The sequence below is a fragment of the Microtus ochrogaster genome, chromosome 8 (assembly GCF_000317375.1).
Source record: "Microtus ochrogaster isolate Prairie Vole_2 chromosome 8, MicOch1.0, whole genome shotgun sequence".
NCBI lineage: Eukaryota > Metazoa > Chordata > Mammalia > Rodentia > Cricetidae > Microtus > Microtus ochrogaster.
In genome coordinates this window covers 27,823,935-27,846,961 of record NC_022015.1, presented here as the reverse complement: position 1 = coordinate 27,846,961, position 23,027 = coordinate 27,823,935, and the positions used below count along the sequence as shown (strand labels likewise).

Sequence of the window (23,027 nt, the reverse complement as noted above, 5' to 3'; positions counted from 1 at the left end):
AGAGAGAGAGGAGCCCAGAGACCGTGTGTGTGTGTGTGTGTGTGTGTGTGTGTGAGAGAGAGAGAGAGAGAGAGAGACAGACAGACAGACAGACAGACAGACCATGTGAGCAGAGATGAGAGGTACCAGATCTCCCCTTCATATGCTTTGAGAAAAGGTTTCTTGTTGGCTGCTATGTAAGCTTGAAAACTTCAAGGGATTGCCCCCCTCCTTTCTGTCTCTCATCCCACCATATGAGCTCTGAAATTACAAATGTGCACCACTGTGTCTGACTTTACAGGTGCTCCGGGGATTTGAACTCAGATACTTATACTTGAGCAGCAAGCATCTAACCCACCGAGCCATCTCCTCAGCCCATGGTCTTCTTTTTTGACATAGGAACAGGATCATTCAGGATGCCCTCCGGCAACACAGAGCTGCCCAAGGATCTTGGCCTGCATGAAGCTTCTTCAATGACACACAGGCTAATCTAGCCCACCCAAACCAGAGGAAGACAAGTGACTTTTGTGTTGGGAAGGAAACCCCGGACAGTTCTGCACCAGCAGGCTGGGCAGGCCTAGCAGCGCTGATGGCTTTCAAGAGAGCCCTCTATTGTAGAAGCAATTGGAAAACTAGGCAATAGAGTAAACCACATGTGTAATGACATCAGAAGAGTGCTCGGCAAAAGTCATTATCTCCAGAAACTCAAATGCTATGTCGCACGAACCCTCTCCAATCACACTGACTTTGAACCTACCGGGATGAATCCTGCAATTTTTAGATCTTGATTCACGGGTTACAAAGGCGACACCGGATCTGTGATTTGAAGCCACCCTTTCATTACACTGTGATTACGTCTCAATTTGTACCCAGTTGGCTTAGAGGAGACATGGAAATTAGGGTAATAAGCAGGAGGCTCCTGCCCGCAGCAGCAGAGCTGGGGGAACGACTTACTTGTTGAAGATTTTGGCTCTCTTAGCGCTTGAAAAATTCTCCAGTTGCAGGGACTCTTGAGTGAGGAAAGCCACAGCCAGGTGAAAATAGTTGTTCCACAGCTGAAAACCAAAACACAGGAGATGCAGAGACGCTAAGTTGTGGAATAGCTTAACAGTGGATCTCAGAGAGGCTCTGGGCAACTGTCATCCTGAAATGCTTAAGAACATATATCACTGCAAGCCAGCCCTCAGGTGTGGTGATTAAGTGTGAGGGTCAGTTCACCAGGGCAACTCCTGTAATGTCTGCCTGAGCCTCAGTTTCTTCACCAATAACACAAGGTTGTTAGTAGTATCTACCTGAGCAGGCTTCCTGAAAGGCACAGGGATGATGACCTGTAGGGGCAGTGGATGCTGATAAGGTGGTGCTAAGCATGCATTGAGTACTGCATGGTTTTAGCTCTGTTAGCATGTGAGGTTGCCCCTCTCTGAAGAACAGTATACACTTGCAAGATTTACGACTTTTTATTATACCAAAATTATGCATACACCAGATAATTAGGGAAAACACGTAAAAAGATCAAACCTCCATTTCAAGGATTTATGGACTGTATACGATTTGAAGGATGATCTTTGGAAGACATTGTAGATGCCAGTTTTTCTCATTTACAAACCAGGGATAATATTCAAATGCGATCGATGGCTACAAAGAGTCACATAAAGATGAGACGTTCTTATTACCAGCTCTGAGTTTAATGGCCTGTGAAAGGTAGGAACTCAAGCGCATCCCCAGGATTTGAGAATGTGTGTGGCCCCCCTTTACCTCACTCTTCCTGGGAAATGCCCTTGCCTACAGTGCCGCTGACCGCCACAGAACTAACCCAGAATACATTGGTCGCCCATCTCAGGATGCTCTCAGCTACAGTAGGATGAGCAGATGTCCTGAACCTCAGAATGCTCAGCATTTAATAGCTAGAACCAGAAGACCAGTACAGGATGGGAGAAAGACAGACTGCAGAAAATGCCCCTCAAATGCTGCAACTTTTCTAAGTTCCCAAGTCTAGCAATTTCACTTGACATCCCATCAACTTGACTTTCCAGAAGCTCTACTGACAAGCGCAAGAACTGCACGAAAGGAGCCAGGTCAATTTTATTTATTTACTATTACTACTGTTACTATTTTTATTATTGAGACAGGGATTCTTTGTGTAGCCTCGGCACTGTCCTGGAACTAGTTCTGTAGACCAGGATGGCCTCAAACTTACAGTGGTCCTCCTGCCTCTGCTTCCTGAGTGCCAGGATTAAAGGTGTGCACCACCACGGCCTGGCAAATTTGTGTGTGGGGGGGGGGCGGGCAGTAGGACAATTCTTAACAGAAAATCAACTGGGAGATGCAGACTCCGCTGTCTAGCTATAGAGCTGAAATAATTAGCGAAGCCTCTGTGTGAACAACACAGGAAACAGAATCCACACGAGCGCAGGTTTGCAATTCGACAGTGGCAGCATGTCCAATAGCTGGAGACAGAGCAACCTAATCACGAACTACAAGTGCGGAGAGTAAAGACAGACCTTGATCCTAACACCAGCTACAGATGTCCTGGGCGATTAAATAACTGAAAAGGAAAAAGAAATCAATCCCTTAAGCAAAACTCTGTGGGTAATAGCTAATATTAATAATATTGCAGCTAACTCAATCCACAACACTAAGGCAACTAAGGATTTACTACACTAAACCTAAGACCACATAATCACAAGAGAAATGTCAGGTTTGACGACAGAAAAGTTAAGTATTTTATGTAATAAACTTAAAACCATGAATAGGATATATAAAGAGTCCCAATTTGTTAAGAAACACTACCAGTCAACACAAACAAAGAAATGGTCAGAGAGTTTGCAGCAAAATCCCCACAGCTGATAAATATGCTCAGTTTAACTGGCCATAAAAATGTAGCGATCAGAAAAATTCAAAAAACAAAAATCCAAAATTCTAAAGAAAGACTACAAAGGGTTGCTTCCTTCAAAAGAGGCTACTGAGGCTGGCCTGCTGGTTCAGTGGGTCAGAAGACCAAAGACAAAGACAGAAACGTGAGAGACACTTGTAACGTGGAAGGGAGGTTGGCAGTGGTTGGAGGGAGATGGGGTTGGCCAGAGCAATGAGAATGGATTACATACATGGATGGAATTCTCAGAGAAGGAGATTAACAAAAGTTTTATAAACATACACACATACAGCTGGTGAGGGTGTTAAAGCTAAAACGTTTTTCGGAGGGCAGTGTGACACTGTCCGTCAAGCTTAAATGCTCATCCTGTTTTGCCATCAATCAGCCTCTTATAGGGAGGGCATGCACTGACATCCATGGAAGCTCATGGAAGCTTGGCTCGGGACAGTGGGAAGCAGGAGCCATTTTGCGGGGGCAGCTGAGTAAATGCAGGCACATTCATGCTGTGGAGTACGACAAGGCTGTAAACCACTCGGCATGAACCGACACATGTTAAAGGCAAGATGAAATCATGCATCGGCACGCATCTGTGCGTCGGGTGTCAGGAAGAGTGCCAAGTGGTTGGTTACAAGTTACTCCTGCAGAGAGGGGACAAGAGTTGCAAAGAGAAGAGAAAATATTTCCTAACAACTCATTTACCGCATGTGAATCTTTGTTTATGACATACGAAAACAAGCATCAAGCAGAGAAAAACAATAAAAAGGAAAAAGGAAAAAAAAAATTTAAAGTAACATTGCTAGGGCTGGCGATGTGGTTCAGTTGGTAGAAGGCCTAGCTGGCATGCACAGGGCCGCAGGGGTCCTGCCCCTCCCCCCCCGCACCCCTCCACACCCACATAGGCAGGGCATACACAGAAGAGGCATTTAGAAAACAGGAGGACTCACTATGGACACTATAGGTGGCGCAAAGCCAGGAGAGAATGAGGGGGAGAGAGTTTCAGAAGCAATTAGCTCAGTGAAGCACACCCAATTCTCCTCCATTGAACCCTTCATCCTGTCTTAGGAGGATCTGCGACGAGGCTGGCAGCCAGGCATAGTGGCCCTCGGTCGCCTGCCTGCCTCCTGCCAGGAGAGTCCCTCCTTGCCACTCTGATTCAGTACTTTCTCTTGGAAACAACTCGATTTCCTAACTTGCTAAATGGAGCAAATACAATGGAAGCATAATTTTCACTCCTCAGGTTCTGTTTCCACACCTCCGATGAGAGGCCGATTAGGATCCAGGGATTAGCGATAGAAATGACTGGGGCTGACCAGCCGTTTGTTTTAACACGGTTCCCCCACAAAGGTGCTGTCGGCCTCCTTTTACCTGCAGCTCAAAGTTGGCTTGATCCAGAAATTTCTTGTTCAGCATATCTGCATACTGATTAATTGCTCGCAGGAAGACTCTGAAAGATCAAGAGAAAATGGTATAATTACACACTTCGGCATTGGCACCTTTGTAGGTTTGGCATTTCAATTAGCTAGGATTCCAGACTGTGGAGAATGTGAAGTCTCTAAGTCCTGTGTGAAGTTGGGAGGTTTTGCCAGTGAAAAACTCTCAGAACCGTATGCAGATGTTCTCCAAGTTAATCCAGCAAATTAGCACATGGAGAATGAAAGAAACAGAGCAAAATAGCAGCCTCTGAAAGGAACGTATCATGAAAATACCCCATTTTTCAAAAAAGGAAGAAAAGATGTAAATAAAAACTCTTCCCTGAAGTTACAATGTCTTACTGTTGCGTCATCAAATCCCTTAGTTAGCTGGCCTTGGGTTTGAAAGCATTCTTAACGTGCAAGTTTTTAGGCTTAGCGTGGTTTGATACAATGTTACTACTGTACTTGGAGGTATAGCCATTATCAGTACTATCTGATCTTTATCTAGTTTCAATCATTGTTTTCTTAATAAAAGAAAATTTAAAAGGCTTTAGTAGATAAGAAAGTGACTTGGCAAGAATTTCAGAGGCATGTGCTTCTTTGATTCGCTGATATTTATAACTGGCATTTATGCTGTGGGCACAGGGAGGCCAGGTGAGGGCATCAGATATCCTGGATATCTCTCTGCCTTAGTACCCTCAGACAGAGAATAATTTTGAACCCAAGGCTAGGATGGTGGCCAGCAAGCCCCAGGGATCCTCTGCCCACTACTGCTGGGATAACTGGCGTGCACGGTCATACCTAGCTTTTTACATAGGTGAGGGAGATTTGAACCCAGGTGTAAATACTTTTCCAGCAAGGGCCGGACCCACAGAGCCATCTCCCCAGCTCCAACTATGTTCAATTTCTAGCCCATTTCTCAACACCTTGACGTCTACTTTTCTATGATAAAGTGTACAATTTGGGCTGTCAGGGAGGACTCTGGAGGACTGTCTTTCCCCAGCTTGTTCACTAGGTAGACTTGTTTTATAACCCTTGAGAGCGCTGACAACAGAAAAGCTTAGTCCAGCTACTTCTTTATAAATGGCATTCTCTCTCTGCACAAAGCAAGGATGCGAGAGGAATTAGCATTAGGTCACAGATAATAAACTTAATTACTTCTCCTCATTTAGACAGCAGGAAGCAGCTACAATGTGAGGGAAATCTGGGTTACTTGAAATCCCCATTCTCTGACAGCACTATCTCTTTACCTAAGCATGCTTGCAGAAGCTCCTTAGGACCTACCACCACAGTTCACTGAAGGCTAGTGGTCTTAGGGGGAAGGCGGAGGAAGCAAAGGACACTCCTCCAGGGGCAGTGTCCTTTCCATAGCACTTCCTGTCACTCTTTTGCACTTTCCCCCTCTCTTGAATGCAGTCCTGTCAGGAGCTGCAGGCATCTTTCCATCAGAAAACCAAACAGCAGGATGGAGGACCCACACTGACGTGCCGCATGGCCTGCGGTGGAGCTTGCTATCTCAGTCACTGAAGAAACACAGTTATCTATGTTCTTCCCTGGAGACATGAAGACATAACCAGATTGGAAGAATGAGGATTCTTAAGTGTCTTGTAATGGGGATCACTGACTTGTCCATTAACCAAGAGCCCAGACTAGACAGCAGCATCCATTGGCCAGGATATTGCAACTGACTTAGTTATTACATTAAAGCTGAATGCAGGGTGCTGAGACACCCTGACAGATTACTACAAGGAGCACGGAACTAAGGTCATGCCTTGCATATGTAAGAAGCATAGCAATGCTGGCTAGCCTCTCTCTAGTCTTGGGTCTCTAGTCTTAAGCTGGTACCTGTCATGCCAGGCTCAGCCCTCAGGAGTACAGCACGGGTTAAAGAAGATGATCTCCTTAGATACCTGAGTCTTGGCTTTTGTGTTCAGATAGGGGCCACATGCTACAGTAACAGAACCCACAGACCCCGCCTCAAACCTCAGTGGAACAAAATTTCCTGTTCTCACAGGAATGGGCTTGCATCAAGTCCAAGAGCTCCAGGCTTATATAGCCACAATAACTTTTTTCTATTTTGTTTCCTTCAGCTTTTGTGGACATTCCCCAGAGTACCCTACTACCCTTAAGAGCTGGAAGTTGCTGTCCCCAGCCGGGGATGACAATAATGATGGCTTTAGCACAACATGGATTATTATTACAGGGTAATTATTCTGCCTCAAGATAACACCCAAACAGTGGCAATATGCTGCTTCTAATTAAGCTCTGGAACAGTTTCAGCTAGTTAAATAAACATATTTCTCAAAATGCCCCTCCCCTTTAAAGAAAAAGAAATCAGGCTGAAACAATATGAAGGCTAAACAAAGACTTTTTTTCTTTCTTTTCTTTTCTTTTCTTTTTTTTTAAATGAACTGTCAGCTGAGAAAGAGCAGTGCTGGAAGATAGATTCCATAATTTAGATTTCCTATAAATTTTTTACAAAGTTAGGACCAAACTCCAAATAATACAGAATACAAGTTGCATGAAGAAAACTAGGGGAATGATCAAATGAACACTATAATCGATGCTGTCAACAAGAAAAAATGGAACATGGGCTCAGTGCATCAGGGCAGTGCGACTTCCACAGACCCATGAGGGACATGTGTAAATAGTACCCAACAGTTCACAGCGATGGCATGAAAAAGCCGCTATGACCCAAGTCTTCTTGAAATAAACCAATTAACTAACTAGGCAAAAGGAAAACATAAACAGTGACTATTTTTGGAAGGATGACCTATTAGACACTGTAGTCCTATGTTGTTTCTAATAAATCTCAAACTAGGGAGCATGAATGCAGAAAATAATATTAGAAGCTTTTGCACAGCACTTGCTTTTGGTCATAGAAGGGTGTGAAGAGGATTCCAAGTCATTCAACTAGACGGATTCATGATACCATGTTAGACTGGATAGAATAGAGACTTCCCTCCAAGTTTGCCCAACCCAGCAAGTTCTCAGTTGGTTTTGAGAGAAAGTGACCATAGGGAAGATGGACAGATGGGTAAACAGAGAGGCTTGCATTTACACACTGGTAATTCTCTCTCTGCTCTACACTGTAGGAGTGGACTCAGAAGAAGCAGAAAAAGAAATATTCTCCTCTCTGACAATGGATAAAAGGTAGGGACTCAAACACTGGTTTTGTCTGCTTACAAGGGTTAGCTGAACAGGTGGGTAGATGAATAGAAAGGTGGATGATGGACGAGTAGGTGGGCCAGTGGGTAAATGGAAGAATGGGTAGGTGGGTGCAGGAGGAGTGGGTGAATGGTAAATGGTAAGGGATAGAAAAGTGTATGGATGGATACGTGGATGAGCGTGGGGTGGAGAGAAAAACGGACAGGTAGGTGAGCGGATGAGGAGTGGGTAAGTAGGTAGTGAGTGTGGGGGGGGTGAATGAATAAATGGGTAGATGGAGGAGGGTTGATGGCAAACGAACAGGTAAGGTGGCCTAGAAGACCAAACTGATTCATATCAGAGGCTCAAGTACTTGGCATTTTCTTTCTGTATCTGCAGCCCCTGCTTTCTAAGTTAACTTTCTATGGCAGTGTTCAAAAATGTTCAGGATTTTGTTATCCAGGTTCTGATGAGGCTTGGCAGCTGTAGCTGGGCATCATTCCCTTTTTTTGCCTCTTGGTCTCCAGAGCTCATTCCATTACTCTATCTCTGGCTTGTTTCTTGATGGAAAGGATCTTGCCTTTTCCACATCAAGAACCTCCAAGGCCTCTCTGCCAGCATGTATAATCTGAAAGGCTCTGTTCCAAGGAACCATATGTTTGTAAGTACAGCAGAGATATCTTTAAGGTGAAGGTTAGAAAATCTCACCAGCGACTGGAGAGATGGCTCAGTGGTTAAGAGCACTGGCTGCTCTTCCAGAGGTCCTGAGTTCAATTCCCAGCAACCACATCGTGGCTCACAACCATCTATAACAAGATCTTGCACCCTCTTCTGTTGGGCAGGGATATGTGCAGACAGAACACTGTACACATAATAAATAGCAGGGCGGTGGTGGCACACGCCTTTAATCCCAGCACTTGGGAGGCAGAGGCAGGTGGATCTCTGTGAGTTCGAGGCCAGCCTGGTCTACAAGAGCTAGTTCCAGGACAGGAACCAAAAAAGCTACGGAGAAACCCTGTCTCGAAAAAAAAAAAAACACATAATAAATCTTAAAAAAAAAAAATCTCACCAACCCAAACAAGATCCCTTATCCTTCAGCTTGCTCCAGGATACAACAGTAGTGGCCAGGTATGATGCAAATATATGAGCAAGATATTTTCAGGGAGGAAGGAAAGAAAGAACTAGAACAGGCAGGTTCTATTCATGCAGAAGACCTACAGGCTCAGTAGGGGAAAACTATCAATCATTAAGCAAACAGACCAAGCACTGTCTTGTTCAGAGCCTGGGATAGAGGTGGTAACTGCTAAACACCTAGCTAATGGTATAAACGATCAAACGCATTCATGGGTACTCTCCCAAATGGTTCAAATGATTGAGAAAAGGGTAAGCTTGCATTTAAGCAGAGCTTTTTCCAACCATTTTTAATCTATGAAAGGATTTATTTATAATCTAAAACTTTAGAAGATAAAATCCTACGCAGAGATAAATAATACAGAGAGAATCAGAGGCAAATCATGTCATCCTAAAAAGATTAAAAAATGTCATCAGGTCGAGAGCCTGCAAGTTTTACTTCCAAAAACCCAGTGGAAAGAAAGTAATCTTAGGTGTTTGGTAATCTAGTCGTGTGTCCAGGAATTCAGGCTACCATGCCCAAAGCTGTTACAACAGAATCTGTACACATTGTGTGTGCCTGTGGGTGTGCACATACATAGCACGTGTGTAGAAGTCAGAGGACAAAGTAGGGTGTCTGTCCTCAAGTGCTTTTGACCTTTTGTTTAAGACAGAGGCTCTCATTTGTTGGAACTTACCATGTAAGCCAGGCTAGCTGGCCTGGGAGCTTCTAGATAACTGCTTGTGTCTACTACTGAGATTACATGCATGGGCACAACACAGCTCTTCTTGCATGGGTGTTGGGGATCCATATTGCAGGTCCTCACACTTACAACAGAAGGGATGGACTGATCGAGGTACCTCCCTATCTCACGTTACAATTATGTTTTTTAACTGCCAATAAAAAAAGAGAATTAATCCCCAAGCCCATATAATGAGGCTTCTCTGACAACCTCTTCCATCTGAGGCAGTCACTGCTGGTGACTTTCTAGTAGAAACAACGCTCAATTCTACTGTCAGTCTCAACGAAGTTTAATTGTAGTTGACAATTTCACACATTTGTGCACTTGAAGTCTTAATCTCATTGTATCTATATCTGTCAGTCACTGGTTGCCTCTGCATATAAACATTTAGCTATGCCCCAAGTAGCTCAACGTCAGAAAGACACAAGGAGGATGTAAGGTGACAGATATATTAATAAGGATGATTTAACCACACTGCAAGATGTACACATGTCGCCAGAACACTCCACATTTTGTGAATACATGAAGCAACTGCCAATTAAAATTAAGTTAAGAAAGAAATGTTACATCAACCAGAGGCACTCCAAGTCTCTGAGTAGTTCATGAGAACACTGAGCTGAGTTACCACCAGCTCTGTGGGACTGTCAAGCTACAGAGATTTAGAGACTGAAAGTGAAGAAGAGGCATCATTACAAGTCCCACAGTCATCAAACACGGTCATCTCCATCCATGCCATGATGGATGGTGAAGCCTAGTCTTCAACTCGGTTAGCTTTGGAACCTGCTGAGGCTCACTTTGGGTTGGTCTGTGAAGGAATTTCTAGGAAGGGTTAACTGAAGGGGAAGAACCATCCCCGAGTGGATGGCACCTTCCAGAGGCAGCCCATCTACAAAGTGATCCTAGGACAAAGTGGTGCTGTTGACATCTTTTGCTGACTTGGGAGCCCAGCTTCTCAAGCCTTCTAAGATGGAGTAAAGACTAGCAGCTCTCCAGGAATTTTCTGGGCCTTCAGCACCAGATTGGGACTACTCAGGCATCTAGCCTGTAGATTGAGTAGCTACAGGGTTCTCACCATCTCCAGTAGGTAGATAGCTAATATTGAATTACCTAGTCGTATCATGTAAGCCAATCTAACAAATCCCTTTTGTAATCTATATTCATTCCATTGGTTCTGTTCTTAAAGAGAACCTTGGCTAATAGAGCACACTACAAAATCTTAAGTTGCATTTAATAAAAGAAAGTGTGCTCACAATTATTTCAATGTGTGAATGTCTTGGTGGATACAACTGCCAGAGGTGTTCGTTGAGTTCCAAACCTCTCAAAAACATGAAGTTTGTAGAGCTTCCCAATGCTCTGGCCTCTGCCTTAGTGCCTATCACTACTTTGCACAAGAATGGTTGGGTCAGGGGATGCTTGCTTTGGTAAGAGATCATCCAGAGACCCTGCCTGCTGGGATAAGGCAGGTGATGTATGGGGCCCTAAAATAGCAAAGCCAAATTCAACCGAGAAAGGAACTTAACAATTGGAAAGCCATCAAAAGCCAGTGCAAGGACTTAACAAGTGCAAGGACTGGTTCTAAAGTGACTATGGTGTCAGGGCTCCATACATCTCCATGGTCTCTGTCACTCCGTGCTGGCTGCTACTAAAACTCAAGTGGATGTGCCTCCTCACTAAAGAGGAAACAATATGGAAATGGTGCAAAGCCTCTGGGAAAAGCAAAGCCAGTTCCAGAGGCTTTGGGTTTTCCTAATTTCTTCCTGAAACTCACTTTAACTTACATAATTAGATCGCACAGTTCAATATGAGTACATTTAAACACTTCTGGCATCAAAACAAGTCACTTTGTAGGGAACAACTGCATCCTTTACTAAAACGTGTTGCCCAAAAAGTGGGTAGAAAAACCAAAAACCAAAAAAACAAAACAAGAACCAAATTAGAGGTGACAGATCTCATCCCAGCAGGACAAAGAGTCAAGTGCAGGAGCTCGAAACGTGCCTTCCAAGAACTTCTGCAGAATTCGGGAATGCTGGGGGAAAAAAAAAAAGATGGAGAAGAGGCAAAGAATGCCGCTTCCATTAAACGGGAAGGGGCGGTAATGGAAGCTTTACTGCAGCAAATCGGATCTGCTGGCCAGTTCCCAGTGTGGCAGAGCAACTTTCCTGGCAAGGTAGTGACCAACTAGGGTCAGTGGCTTCCTCTAATATGAAACCTCTACCGGGAAGTGGTAAAGTCAGGTGCACATAAAGGGGGACTCTCAGTACAGGAAGTGTGAGGCCTGCATAGAAACCAAGGGCCTGGCCATCCAACGTCGCCTCAGCAAAACTGTGTGGGAAGATCAATGTCGCCAGAGAGCCAGCTCATTGAGATAACAGGTAAGTACGGATGTGGGGTAGAATCATGCTTGTAGGTGGACAACGGAGGCAGACTGAGGTCCAAGGGCTCTCATGCAGGGAAGGGTCACGTGTACCTGGGCGCTCCAAAACCTAAAGACTCCATCACCACTATTTCATGTTTGTGTAACTCTTGCTACAGTTTCCTAAGATTTCCTCATTTTGTTTTCAAATCAATAAAGAATTAAATATCCATCAAGGTCTTAACTAAAATCCTAATTGCCCTGAGGTCATGTTCTCCCCCCCCCTTGCTGGCCCATACTGGTTGAAGTCAGGGCTGACTTGCAGACAGGAATAAGAGACTTTTCTGAGAGGGCCTGCCCTGGATCTAGGTTTGTCTGGTTCTCATGGCATGGTTTCCAGGAGCTGAGATAGCTGGGTTCTCACCGTCTATTCCTGTTCTTGCTAAAGCAGCAGGGCCCCACCTTCCACTGAAACATACTCCCAGTCACGGCATTATTCCAGTTGAAGGGTCTACACCAGGTGGCTGCATCCTGCCAGAATTGCGTGGTTCGTCAACTCCTGACTGCAGCGCTGCTGTTCCAGGTGCCCGCATACGAATCAAGTTGTTTAGTGTGTTAAGGAGATATGAGGTATAAATTATCTAGTGCTTTACACACAAATCAAGGCCAAGGGAGGCAGAAGATCACGTTCCCGAAAGAGGTAGGTCCCGTCTTGGGTAGCGCTCCAGCGACCTCACACTGCTTCCCTTAGGAACCCAAACAGGGTGGCCAGAACCCAAGTCAATTCCTATACCTGCTTTCCTTTCACAACCCTATAAGGATAGCGTCCAACAGAAACCTGAGCAGACAGCACAACGTGAGCCTCTCCTCAGGCTTCCAAATCACTACGCTCTGCCCATGGCTGGTTCTGACACCTCCAGCCCTTAACTCTCCCGCAATATTTTTGGTATTTTAGGTCCCCAGCAAAAATGGGTTGGGAAGTCCAGAGCTACTAGGCATCTGTGAAGCCCCTCTCCTAAACATGTCCAGCTTCCTCCAGTAATCTCCTCAACTCAGTGGGGCGCATTTGGACAATCCATGAACCACCATCGACTTTTGAATGCTGGTTATCACCCAGAGTTCATGCTTTCCATTCCTGCTTGCTCCTTGTGTTGTGTGTTCTGTCGTTTACAAGTGTATGGCTGATATCCCTATTACAGTATCATACAAAGCATGTTCACTGCCCCCCAGATATTTTGCGATCTGCTTGCCCCATTTCCCTTCTCTCATCCCTGGCAGCCGTCAATCTCATTATTTTCTGCATAGTTCTCTCAAGGGAGAAAGAAGTTCTTCTGGATCCAGTTCAAGGGTGCAGCCCATCATGGTGAGGAAGTCGGGGCAGCAGGAGCCTGACGTAGCTGATCCCCTCACACCCACAGGCAGGAATCAGAGGGTGACAAAGGCCTGCTGCAGCTTTCCCTAAAGGCCAGGATTGCAGCCAGGGCATGGTGCTACCCACAGTGGACAGATCTTCCCACCTCAATTAATGCAGTAAGAATAACAAATTAATCCCCCATAGGCACACCCAGAAGTCCAAGTCCCAAGGGATACGGGCGTCTGTCAATTTGATAATTAATACTAATTATTAATCTGGGTATACGTGTATTTACTCTTTTAAAAACAGTACAATATAAACAACATACGTTTGACCATCTTAGCACTTTTAAGGCATGTGTTTCAGCAACACTGAACACAAAAACATCGCTCTAAGCTATCCTAGCTGTCCATCTGCAGAGCTTATCGTACAGGTGTGAAGCCTCAGCCATTAAACGGCGATTCCCTACTGTATCCATCTCCCTTTCTTTGGCAACTGCCTTCCCACTGTCTATCTATGAATTTGACAGCTCGCGGTACCAAATACGAGTGAAATCATAAAGAATTTATATTCCAGTGAGTCGTTTGCTTCACAGGTAAAATACCTTCATGGTTTGCCTTTGTGGGTGTGGGTGTCACATCCCTTCTTAAAACAGAATAATACTTTATTCTAAAAGTCAGACTGTGTTTATTACGGACTGGACACGAGCTGTTCTCAGCTTTCGGCTAGTAAAGGTAGAAGCTCGGGGTAGAAGCATCTGATTTCAATGCCTTTGGGGGCCCAGCTGGAAATGGCACTGGCCACTGTAGTGATGATGCCATCATAGGCTTTCAAGAAGCCACCGTGTTATCTTACATGGTGGCTGCACCATTTTATATCTCTAACAACAGTACATTATCCCAGCACTTGCGAGGCAGAGACTGGTATATCTCATTGAGTTCGAGGCCAGCCTGGCCTACAGAGCGAGTTCTAGGACAGCTAGCACTATTACAAGAAGAAACCCTGTCTTGAAAAACTAAGAGAGAGAAAAAGAGAGAGAGAGAGAGAGAGAGAGAGAGAGAGAGAGAGAGAGAGAGAGAGAGAGAGAGTTAGAGATCTAACTTCTCTAAATCTTCATCAGGGCTTCCTCTTCCTTTTGAAATTCTGAAAGTAGCTATCTTAAGAACCCACCTGTGAAGAGCAGCGGTATAAAGTTTTATTAGAACACAGCCACACCTACTCATTAAGAGAAGACCCATGGCGGTCTGCCTGCTATAAATAGACCATGGCAATGGGTGTGAGTGGGGTGGAACGGGAAAATGCTGGCCAAGGAATACATAGAGAGTTAGATAGAAGGAGTAGATGTCAAGAGATCCAGGTACAGCAGGGGCCACGAAAAACTGTGAAGAAAGTGGCTGTTAAATACCTCGTCACAAAAACAGGACACGAATGTGGGTTAATTCGCCTGCTAATCAGCTTGATATAACCACTCCACAATCCATCAATATTTCAAAACAACTGTGCAGAGGATCCAAAATGCATTGCTATTCATCAAATAAATAATAAAAATCCTGAGGCAGGCCACACACTACTTTTCTCTCCAATCTCCTTCCCCTCACTCCCCTGTGCCCCCCATCTCTGCCCAGGCAGCTGCATAGGAAGTGCTGGATTTAGAGACAGATGGAGTAGCGAGGAAAATGCGATCCTCTTGCGAACACTGGGAAGTGTCGGGGGCAGTCTCTAGTGAGGAAGAGAGTGAGGAATCAAACATGACAAAGAAGAAAGAAGGGTCCTGGCTGCCCCACAGGGTCCCTTTACCAACATCCCAGTGCTCTGGTCCCTCCCCTCTCAGGCCGCTCCTGTGGTTCCCCCCTCATCTCTGAGCTGAAAGGTAAAAGTACCATAATGTTAGATGATGGAAAATGGGCTGGCTGGAGGCAGAGGCAGGAGCGCAGCCCACAGGTCTTGCTAGGGTGAGTCGCATCCTCACCCACACTGGAGTCTTTTCTGATTTCTAGATACACACGGATGTGGGAGGGCTGGAACAGAGAGTTAGGCATTTCTGTTCAGGGAGACAAAACGTTTGGGGACTAAACAGCAATGCTGGTGGCACAACACTGCAGATGTAATTAATGCCACCGAACTGCACACCTGGAAATGGGCGAAAGGCAACTTTTATGGCACAGATATTTTATAATAATAAAGAAGAAAAACAGGAGAGGGAGAGGAAATGGCATTTTCTAGCAACTGCGGCAGTGGGAGTCATTTTCCTCCACCATCACTGTGACTCAGTTCCATGCTTTAAAAAAAAAAAATCCTAAACTAAAACAAACCAACAAGCCTGGGAATAAGAATGTGTGTCTTTCACTCTCCGAGCCCAAGGCTGTTGAGGCCCAGGAGTCTAAGGGGCATTGATAAATAGGCATAAACAAAGACACCACCAGAAACCTAACAAGGATAACAACCACCAGCCCAGAGCCTTGGGCCCTGGGGTGCCCGTCACCGAGCTTGGGAGAGGGGTCAGCCAGGTGCCTCGAGGAGCCCTGGATCTTATCAGCATAGCAGGCAACAGGGAATCCTGTAAGGAATCAAGTCTAGTACAGATGAATGCACCTTGTGAGGACCCCCGGGGTGTGCTGTAAAGTTCAAGGCAGAAATTCTTAAGGAAAGCCAGGAGAACAAAGGACGAGCCATCTTTCAAGTCAGCTCATGCTTGCCTGGACCAGCTTTGCCTAGGACTCATCCTGGTGCATCTGCAAGACTTGCTTAAGGGCACTTTAATCATTTAGCAAACTAATGTAACTTGCTCCAGGCTCCTTTGCCAAGGGCTAAAAACTGGGACAAGATTCTTTGGCCACTCCAGGGACCTAGGTGCCTGAGAGCAGTCTGTGAGCAGCTGCCTGGCACTTGGCATTTTCGACATTTCCCTCGTCCTCACTGGAGTGTGGCTAATTCTTCTCACTACCAGCGTTGTTTCCCATGCACAGGAGCCTGCTGGGTCTCTGTGTGAGAGGAACTGGGAGGATAGAGGGGGCAGGGGAGGAAGTCGGGGAAAGGGGGAACTTTCACATTCCATAGTATCAGATAGACACACCTGTACTCCATATTGCAGAAAGGAATTGAGCCTTCATCTTAGTGCTTTGGTGATAAGCCATTTATTGGTTCTGAGTTAACTCTGTCACACCCCAGCTGGGGTGGCCTAGAGGAGTCCCAGGTCAATATCAACCTACTCTAACTAGGCTCAGGGTTTCTAGAACTGCCGAATCCCATACATTTAAAGAATGAGTGATGAACAGGAAGGGGGACAACCAGAGAAGCACAGACACCTCAGGTCTCAGAAAGGTGGCTTCTTGCCTGTGTCACTTTTTTCGTTAGCCTGACAAAAAACACTTGCTGAAGCAACTTATAAATGAAGGGCTGGTTTGGGCTTATTGTTGAGGATAAGATACAGCCTGTCACAGTGGGGAAGTCACAGAGACAAGAGCTTGGGTGGCTAGTCACATCACACCCACAGTCAAAGAAGACAGACCAATGAATGATGGCGGTCAACCCACTTCTTTTTCTCTAGTCTAAAACCCCAGAACATCAAATGGTGTCCCCTCTCCCCACCTTTAGGGTAAGTCTTCCAACATGAATTAGTCCAGTCTGGAAACACCCTCACAGGCATCACCAGAGGTGTGTTTCCATGGAGATTCTAAATCCAGTCAAGTTGACAACAAAGATTAGCCATCACACCACCTGATCAGAGAAGGCAGTCTGAGCTCCTTAGTGATGGGCTACAAAACTGATATGGAAATGCTGTCCTCAACCATTCCTCTGCTTTAGTTTTGAGATGGGATTCTCTCACTGAGCCCAGAGCTTACTGTATCTGGTTAAGGGGCTCCTGGGATCCACCTGTCTCTACCTCCAGACCTGATTTTATATGGGTGCTGGGCACTTTACTCACGGAGCTGTCTCCCTGGTCCCCAAGCTGCTCATTTTAAGGTCCACTAATCAGTGATCTTAACTTCAAATAACTTTGCTAATTACTGATCTTAACACTGAAAGACACCTTTCAATGCAAGAACCATCACTGGCATTACACTGTGTATTCCCTATGGTTCTGCCCATACTACGGTGGTGGGGTGATGGTTGTGGACTGCCCCAGGGCCTTGTGGTCATGTTGGAACTCTGTTGACTATGGTAGACTTGTTCTTTTCTGCCCTGGTCACATGGCCCCACAGAGTTCAAGGCCAAATGTGTTTTATAGGTCCTGCTGGCATTGTCCTGCAGCCTGGAAGCCATGCAGAGAAAAGTTCTCCTCTCTTGACCTCAGTGCTGATGTGAGTCTTTGAGAGAAAGTGGAGGAGAAGCCAGGAAGATAAAGCAAGCAATACCAATGTGTACCAGGCTTGAGAGAAGGGACTGGCCCTTCCAAGAAGCTCTTGTTCTGCCATCCTCTGAGTGACACTTATTACCAGGCATAACCTTATTCTAAGCCTGAGAGGCCATCTCGTTCCGAGCTCATTCGCTGGCTGGATTCAGTGTGGCAGCCTAGACCAGAGAGAGCTCAGGCATTGAATTAGGATTTTATTTTCCCTGCAGTGCAAAAAAACAAAACAAAAACAAAACAAAAAATTCACCACCACCCCCAGAAAAAAGTTGCTTATGTTTTTTGTATTTTTGCTTGGAATCACAAGAGTGAGACCAGCTTTTTTTCTTCTGGACTGTAGTGTGATCTCATCACTAAGCAGTTGAGCCAAAGCACCCTGTGCCATGCATGTTATAACCCTAAGCAGACAGAAAGCCGGACAGAATCATGTCTCTGAGGTCCTCACACTACGGCCCACAGATCAAGCCCACCATCTACTTATATCTGTAAACAAAATTTTATTGGCACAGCGTAAGCCTGCACAGAGCTGAAAATGTGGTCTATCCTTTGAAATAGAGTTTTATGTAGCCTAGGCTGCTCTGAAACCCTTGTGTAGGAGAAGATGACCTTGAACCCCTGATGCTCTTGCCTCCACTTCCTGAGTACTGGGACAAGAGATGGGTACTACAGTGTGCCCAGGCTCTAGTATGGGGCTTTACGCATGCCCAGAAAGTCCTCTCTCAGTTGCACTACTTTCTTAGTCCTGTGGTCTACCAGTTTCACAAATTCATTTAGCAATTCGTTTAACAAATTCAAGGAGAAAAGATACAGGCACTGAGACCCAAGCCTAAGATCAACTTCTGGGACTTATCTCAATAACTACTTAAATCCTTCCCTATTTTCAGATGAAAATCTCCTATCTCTTACTATTAAGGCCACTTGACCCTGCTTCATCTATCTCAAACACTATCTTCCAGTCCTCGGAACTTAGCTAGCTAGTGACCTTGAACTTTTGTCTTGTGAACACCCAGTGCTGAGATCTGGAGAATGGGTTCCAGTCTTGCTCAGACATGAAAGTCGTCAGTGTGACAGTTAGGTGAGAGATGAGATGCAACCCTGAGTGTCTTTGTGAACCAGCAAGCGATGAGTACCCTGATCATGGTCCTTTACTTACTTATCCATCAAATGGGTCCCAAGTAGTAAGAAAAAGTGGGCAAAAAGTGCATACGGTACCTAGAACAATGCACTGAACATAGACCAAACTGAGTATGAGGAAGTAGGAACTGTTTCTACACGCACAATTCAACAGAAAGTGCTAGCGTAGTAGAGCCGTGGTACGTGGAGTGAGTTGGCCAACAACCTTGACCTAGAAAAGTACAGTCTAAAATGAGTGGCCGGGTAAGTGCTTTGGTTCTGTTTCCTCCACTGAAAGCTGAAATGCTAGCGTGCGCTTAGAAATTATTTTTATGAACGTTGAGCTTTCTTATGAGCACAACTGATTTTTATAAAAAGAGCCATCCTCCTGAAGTTGGTGTTATGTGAAACATGTGGGCATGTTTAGGGGGATTCTCCAGGCTTCTGTGGAAACAGGCTATGAGGATCTAAAGAGCTCAGCGTCTGGGGACGGTGTCCGAAGCCTGATCATGGACTCTAGCATCAAGCCCTGGGTTTGGAGGACTCAGCTGACTGATGATGACCATCAGTTGAAATCAATCTTGCATCTGGCATACTTTCTCACCTGCTTGGAATGCTTTCCTTTTATAAGGTACAGACGAGCAGCTATCATGTCAGAGGGGCTTTGGGAAGCCCAAAACTACATATGCATAAACATATTTGGCTGACTTTGGCCAGAGACCATCCCATCCTTCATGCCTGGCAGCGAAGTAGCATAGCTCAGTAGCACCACTTCTGAAGATGGGCAGCTTGGGCTGGGGAAATGGTTTGGCAAGCAAATTGCTTGCTGTGCAAGCATGAGGACCAGAATTCAGATCCCAGCACCCATGCACAACCTGGGTGGGTTTGGTGGATCATCTGTAATCCCAGCATGGGAGGTAGAGATGGCATCTCTGAAGCAACCGAAGTAGTCAGACTGGTTAGATTGGGGTTGAGCAAGAGAGCATGCTTCAATATATAAGGTGGAGAATGATCAAGGAAGACACCCCATGTCAATCTCAATCCTTCCCATGCACCCACAGACATGTGTATTTGCACACTCAAACATGTATACATACACCCAGACAGGTAGCTCACAGTATCTAAGCAGATACCACAGGTATGTTTCAGCTCTTTGTCATTGTGATGACATAAAACTGAGAGAAATTATTTAATTGCAAGATATATTATGGACCCAATGCAAAAGTATACTGGTAAGGTGGGCACAACTTGGCAGAAGGGTAGAAGAGGAAAGCAACAAACCTCATGGTGGCCAGGAGGCAGAGAGAAAGCCAGGAAAGGGCCAAGTGCAGGATAAACCTTTCGAAGGCACCTCTACAGTGACCTACTTTCTCCAAACATGCGGCACTGTAAACCCATCAAAGAATCAGCCCATGAAGAAAGTCAGTGGTCACAAGAGTCAATCCGGCTCAATAGTGTCACCAACTGAGTACCATGCCTAATAAATACATACAAGCCTTTTTGGTGGACAGACCCTACCCAAACCTCAACAATGACCAATTTTAGGTTCAACAATGGGGCTGTCTCCCACACTGGCATCACTTGGGGTGGCACAATGGGCTTAGCAAGAACACTGCCTGAGATGACCCTGCCTTGCCTGGGACCTGACTGGGACCACTCAGCAGCAGTCCCTCATTCTGCCCCTTGGGAAATCTGCCTTCCAGGTGTTTCTGAGATCTGATACTGGCAAAATACTTTAATGACTGGCTGATTAATGGTGAGGATGAGACAGGTGGATGACAGGGATGCTCATTCACGTCTCTCAGGAGACGGGGCTGGTGCTTGGTTGTCAACTGAATTTGCGGCAGCTGATTTCCACTCGGTCCATCTCTGTCATTTGAGGCTCAGGGGGAAAGGCACCTCAAACAGATTTTCTTTCCACCAGGGGTTCCCATGAGACAATTGTTTCCTGATCCCGTGACAACGGGTAGCTATCAGCTAAGCTATGGAGAGCACGCAGCTTCCTCTCAAGATCAGTGGCTCTGCTCACAACCCACCCTGAAGTGACTGCACTCAATGCTGAGGCACAGCGGCTTGCTTACTGTGCAGTTGACTTCCGCTCCATCCACCAGCAAGAGGTATGCGGGGCACATGCTCTGGTGCTGAGATGGACCTGGGAGAAGGGCAGGCTCTGTCCTGGAGCTGAGGGAACAACTCTGCTTGCCACCCTGCTGTGCCACCTGCCACCCCCAGGGCTCATACAGTCTCCGACTCACTCACCTTGATCAGTGGGAAGAGGCAAAGAAGGTTCCCTGCATGTTTGGGCAGCCCAGCCAGGAGGCAGCAGAAACCAAGCCTCCCACTTCCCTTTTCTGCAATTTATGGATCATCGCGTATGGTATAAAATGGGTACTAAACTCCTGGCCCAGCTCCCTTCTCAGGGAACACCTCACAGACTCGATAAACTGCCTGATGGAGTCACAACAGTGCCTCGTGGAATTAACGCCAGCATTTAGACAATGCAGCAGCAAAGCTACAATTAATCAGTTGATTAATTAATTAGAGACAGGGTTGCTTGTATCCTAGGTTATCCTCAAACTTACTAGGAAGTCTGTGGTGACCTTGAGCTTCTGATCCTCCTGCCCCCACTTCCAGAGTACTGGGATCACAGGTGCGCCCCACCATGCCTGGTTCATATGGCACTGGGGATAGAATGCAGGGCTTCCTGCATGCTATGCGAGCACTCTGCCATTTCCTGCAGCCCCCTTCCCCATGTGGTACAATTTAAATGGCTTGCTTTTGCTTCAACGCACTTGGCTGGAAGGAAATGTGAGCATTTTGATCAAGTACCGGAAGTACCCGTGGGAGGGACAGCCCACACATCCCCAGGTGGCTCTGGGAGGAAGGCATGGAAGAGACAGAAAGATGCTGAGACAATGACATCTTTAAACTCACTTGGCAGAGAGGCTGTGGGGAAGACAGCATCCCCAGCGGCTCTCATCTAACGCTGTGTCTCCCGAATTCAGAGAGTGAACTCTTTATAGCATTAGGAAGTGGGGCCTCTGGGAGGTGATTAGCTGACTGAGGATGGAGCACCAGGACTGGGATTGGGTTCCTGGCATAAGCAGTCTAAGAAAACTCTCTTAACCGTTATAGTACTGAGAACTTATTAAGGTGCTATCCATGAATCAGGAAGTCAGTATCACCAGACAGGAATTTTCTGGTCTTTGGAACTATGAGAAATAAACTGTTGTTTTTAACCCTCCAACCACTGGAATTTAGTTACAGTAGTTCATCCAAATGGATCAAGGATTTTTCTAGATATCATGGTCATGTGCACCCGAGAGCTGAGCTGGCCACCCAAGCCTGTGCTGTCTAGGCTATGGGGCTTGAGGGAGGGCACCAAATGCCTTTATCATTTGTACTGCATCCCAAGATGGAAAAGCAGGAGGATGATGACAGGGGAACAGGGTAAATAGCCTCAGAATTGGAAGGCTGAAAAAGGTTGACTTTCAACCCGTGGGAAGTGCCTGTGAAGGCCATCCTTTGACTAGACCATTCTACAGCATCCCTGGAACTGAACGTAGGGTGACTGAATGACAATGGCAGCATCCAGAGCTGGTGACATGGTCTGGATCAACTACAGAGTGAGGTATTCATGTGGGCTGTAAGGCTTATGGCTTTGTGTCCACTACATGCTGCCCCACAAAGTCAATAAGATACCTTAATAGAGGTCAGAGGACCAGAGATGAAGGGAGAGTTGAGTCAGGTTGTTGAGAGGTCACATTTGAAGAGAGAAGGCACACCTGCTGTCTGTTCTTGGCCTAGTCATTCTATTCTCAGAAATGCTGAACAGGATCAAAAGATACTGTTCTTTTTTGTTTTTTGTTTGTTTTTTCAAGACAGGGGTTTTCTCTGTAGTTTTGGAGCCTGTACTGAAACTAGCTCTTATAAACCAGGCTGACCTCGAACTTACAGAGATCCGCTTGCCTCTGCCTCCCATGTGCTGGGATTAAAGGCGTGTGCCACCACTACCCAGTCAGCCACAAAGATTCTAATGACAGAATAAAGAAAACCCCAGCAAAATTGTGAGCTAGGACAAACCCAGAAAGTAAGGCGAATCTACCATGGGCACAGTAGTCCCCATCTGCCCCAGTTACTATGAGGGCCATCGGTGGACACCAAAGACTCTGCTCCTCCAAGAGAAATCAGGTGGCAGACAAAAGAAAACCAGCAAGGCTTCTGTACAGGGGAACCTTATTCTTAAAATAGCTTTATCAAAAAAAAAATTAGAGAACACATTTTAATTGTTTCTATAATCAAATTCACACAGATAAGATACTACATATTGAAAATCATGTTATCCTGTAAAAAATAAGTTTAATGTTTCTAGACCAATATATCCAATAATTTCTTTACAATGCCAACCCAGCATGGGAAATTGGGAGACTTTTTTCCCTAAACTGACCACACAGTTAGTTTCCAAAACTTGAAAGTACACACACATAGATAGAGTCACTCCACCAACATGAGCATCATGATCTGTATCAACAGCATCATGATCTGTATCAATAGCATCATGAGCTGTATCAATAGCATCATGATCTGTATCAA

The 23,027-nt window shown here is 45.6% G+C and overlaps 1 protein-coding gene across 2 annotated transcripts in view; it reads right to left on the bottom strand.

The window, feature by feature from the left end:
• The window catches only part of Dock1 (dedicator of cytokinesis 1), a 503,376-nt gene that overhangs the window by 98,143 nt on the left and 382,206 nt on the right, over window positions 1-23,027 (bottom strand). For both annotated transcript variants that reach the window (XM_013347890.2, XM_005351416.3), the window contains exons 30-31: window positions 4,217-4,295; window positions 934-1,034 (exon numbers count right to left, since the gene is read on the bottom strand). In XM_013347890.2, the coding sequence (XP_013203344.1) occupies window positions 934-1,034; window positions 4,217-4,295 (180 nt within the window). The remainder of the gene's footprint in view (window positions 1-933; window positions 1,035-4,216; window positions 4,296-23,027) is intronic.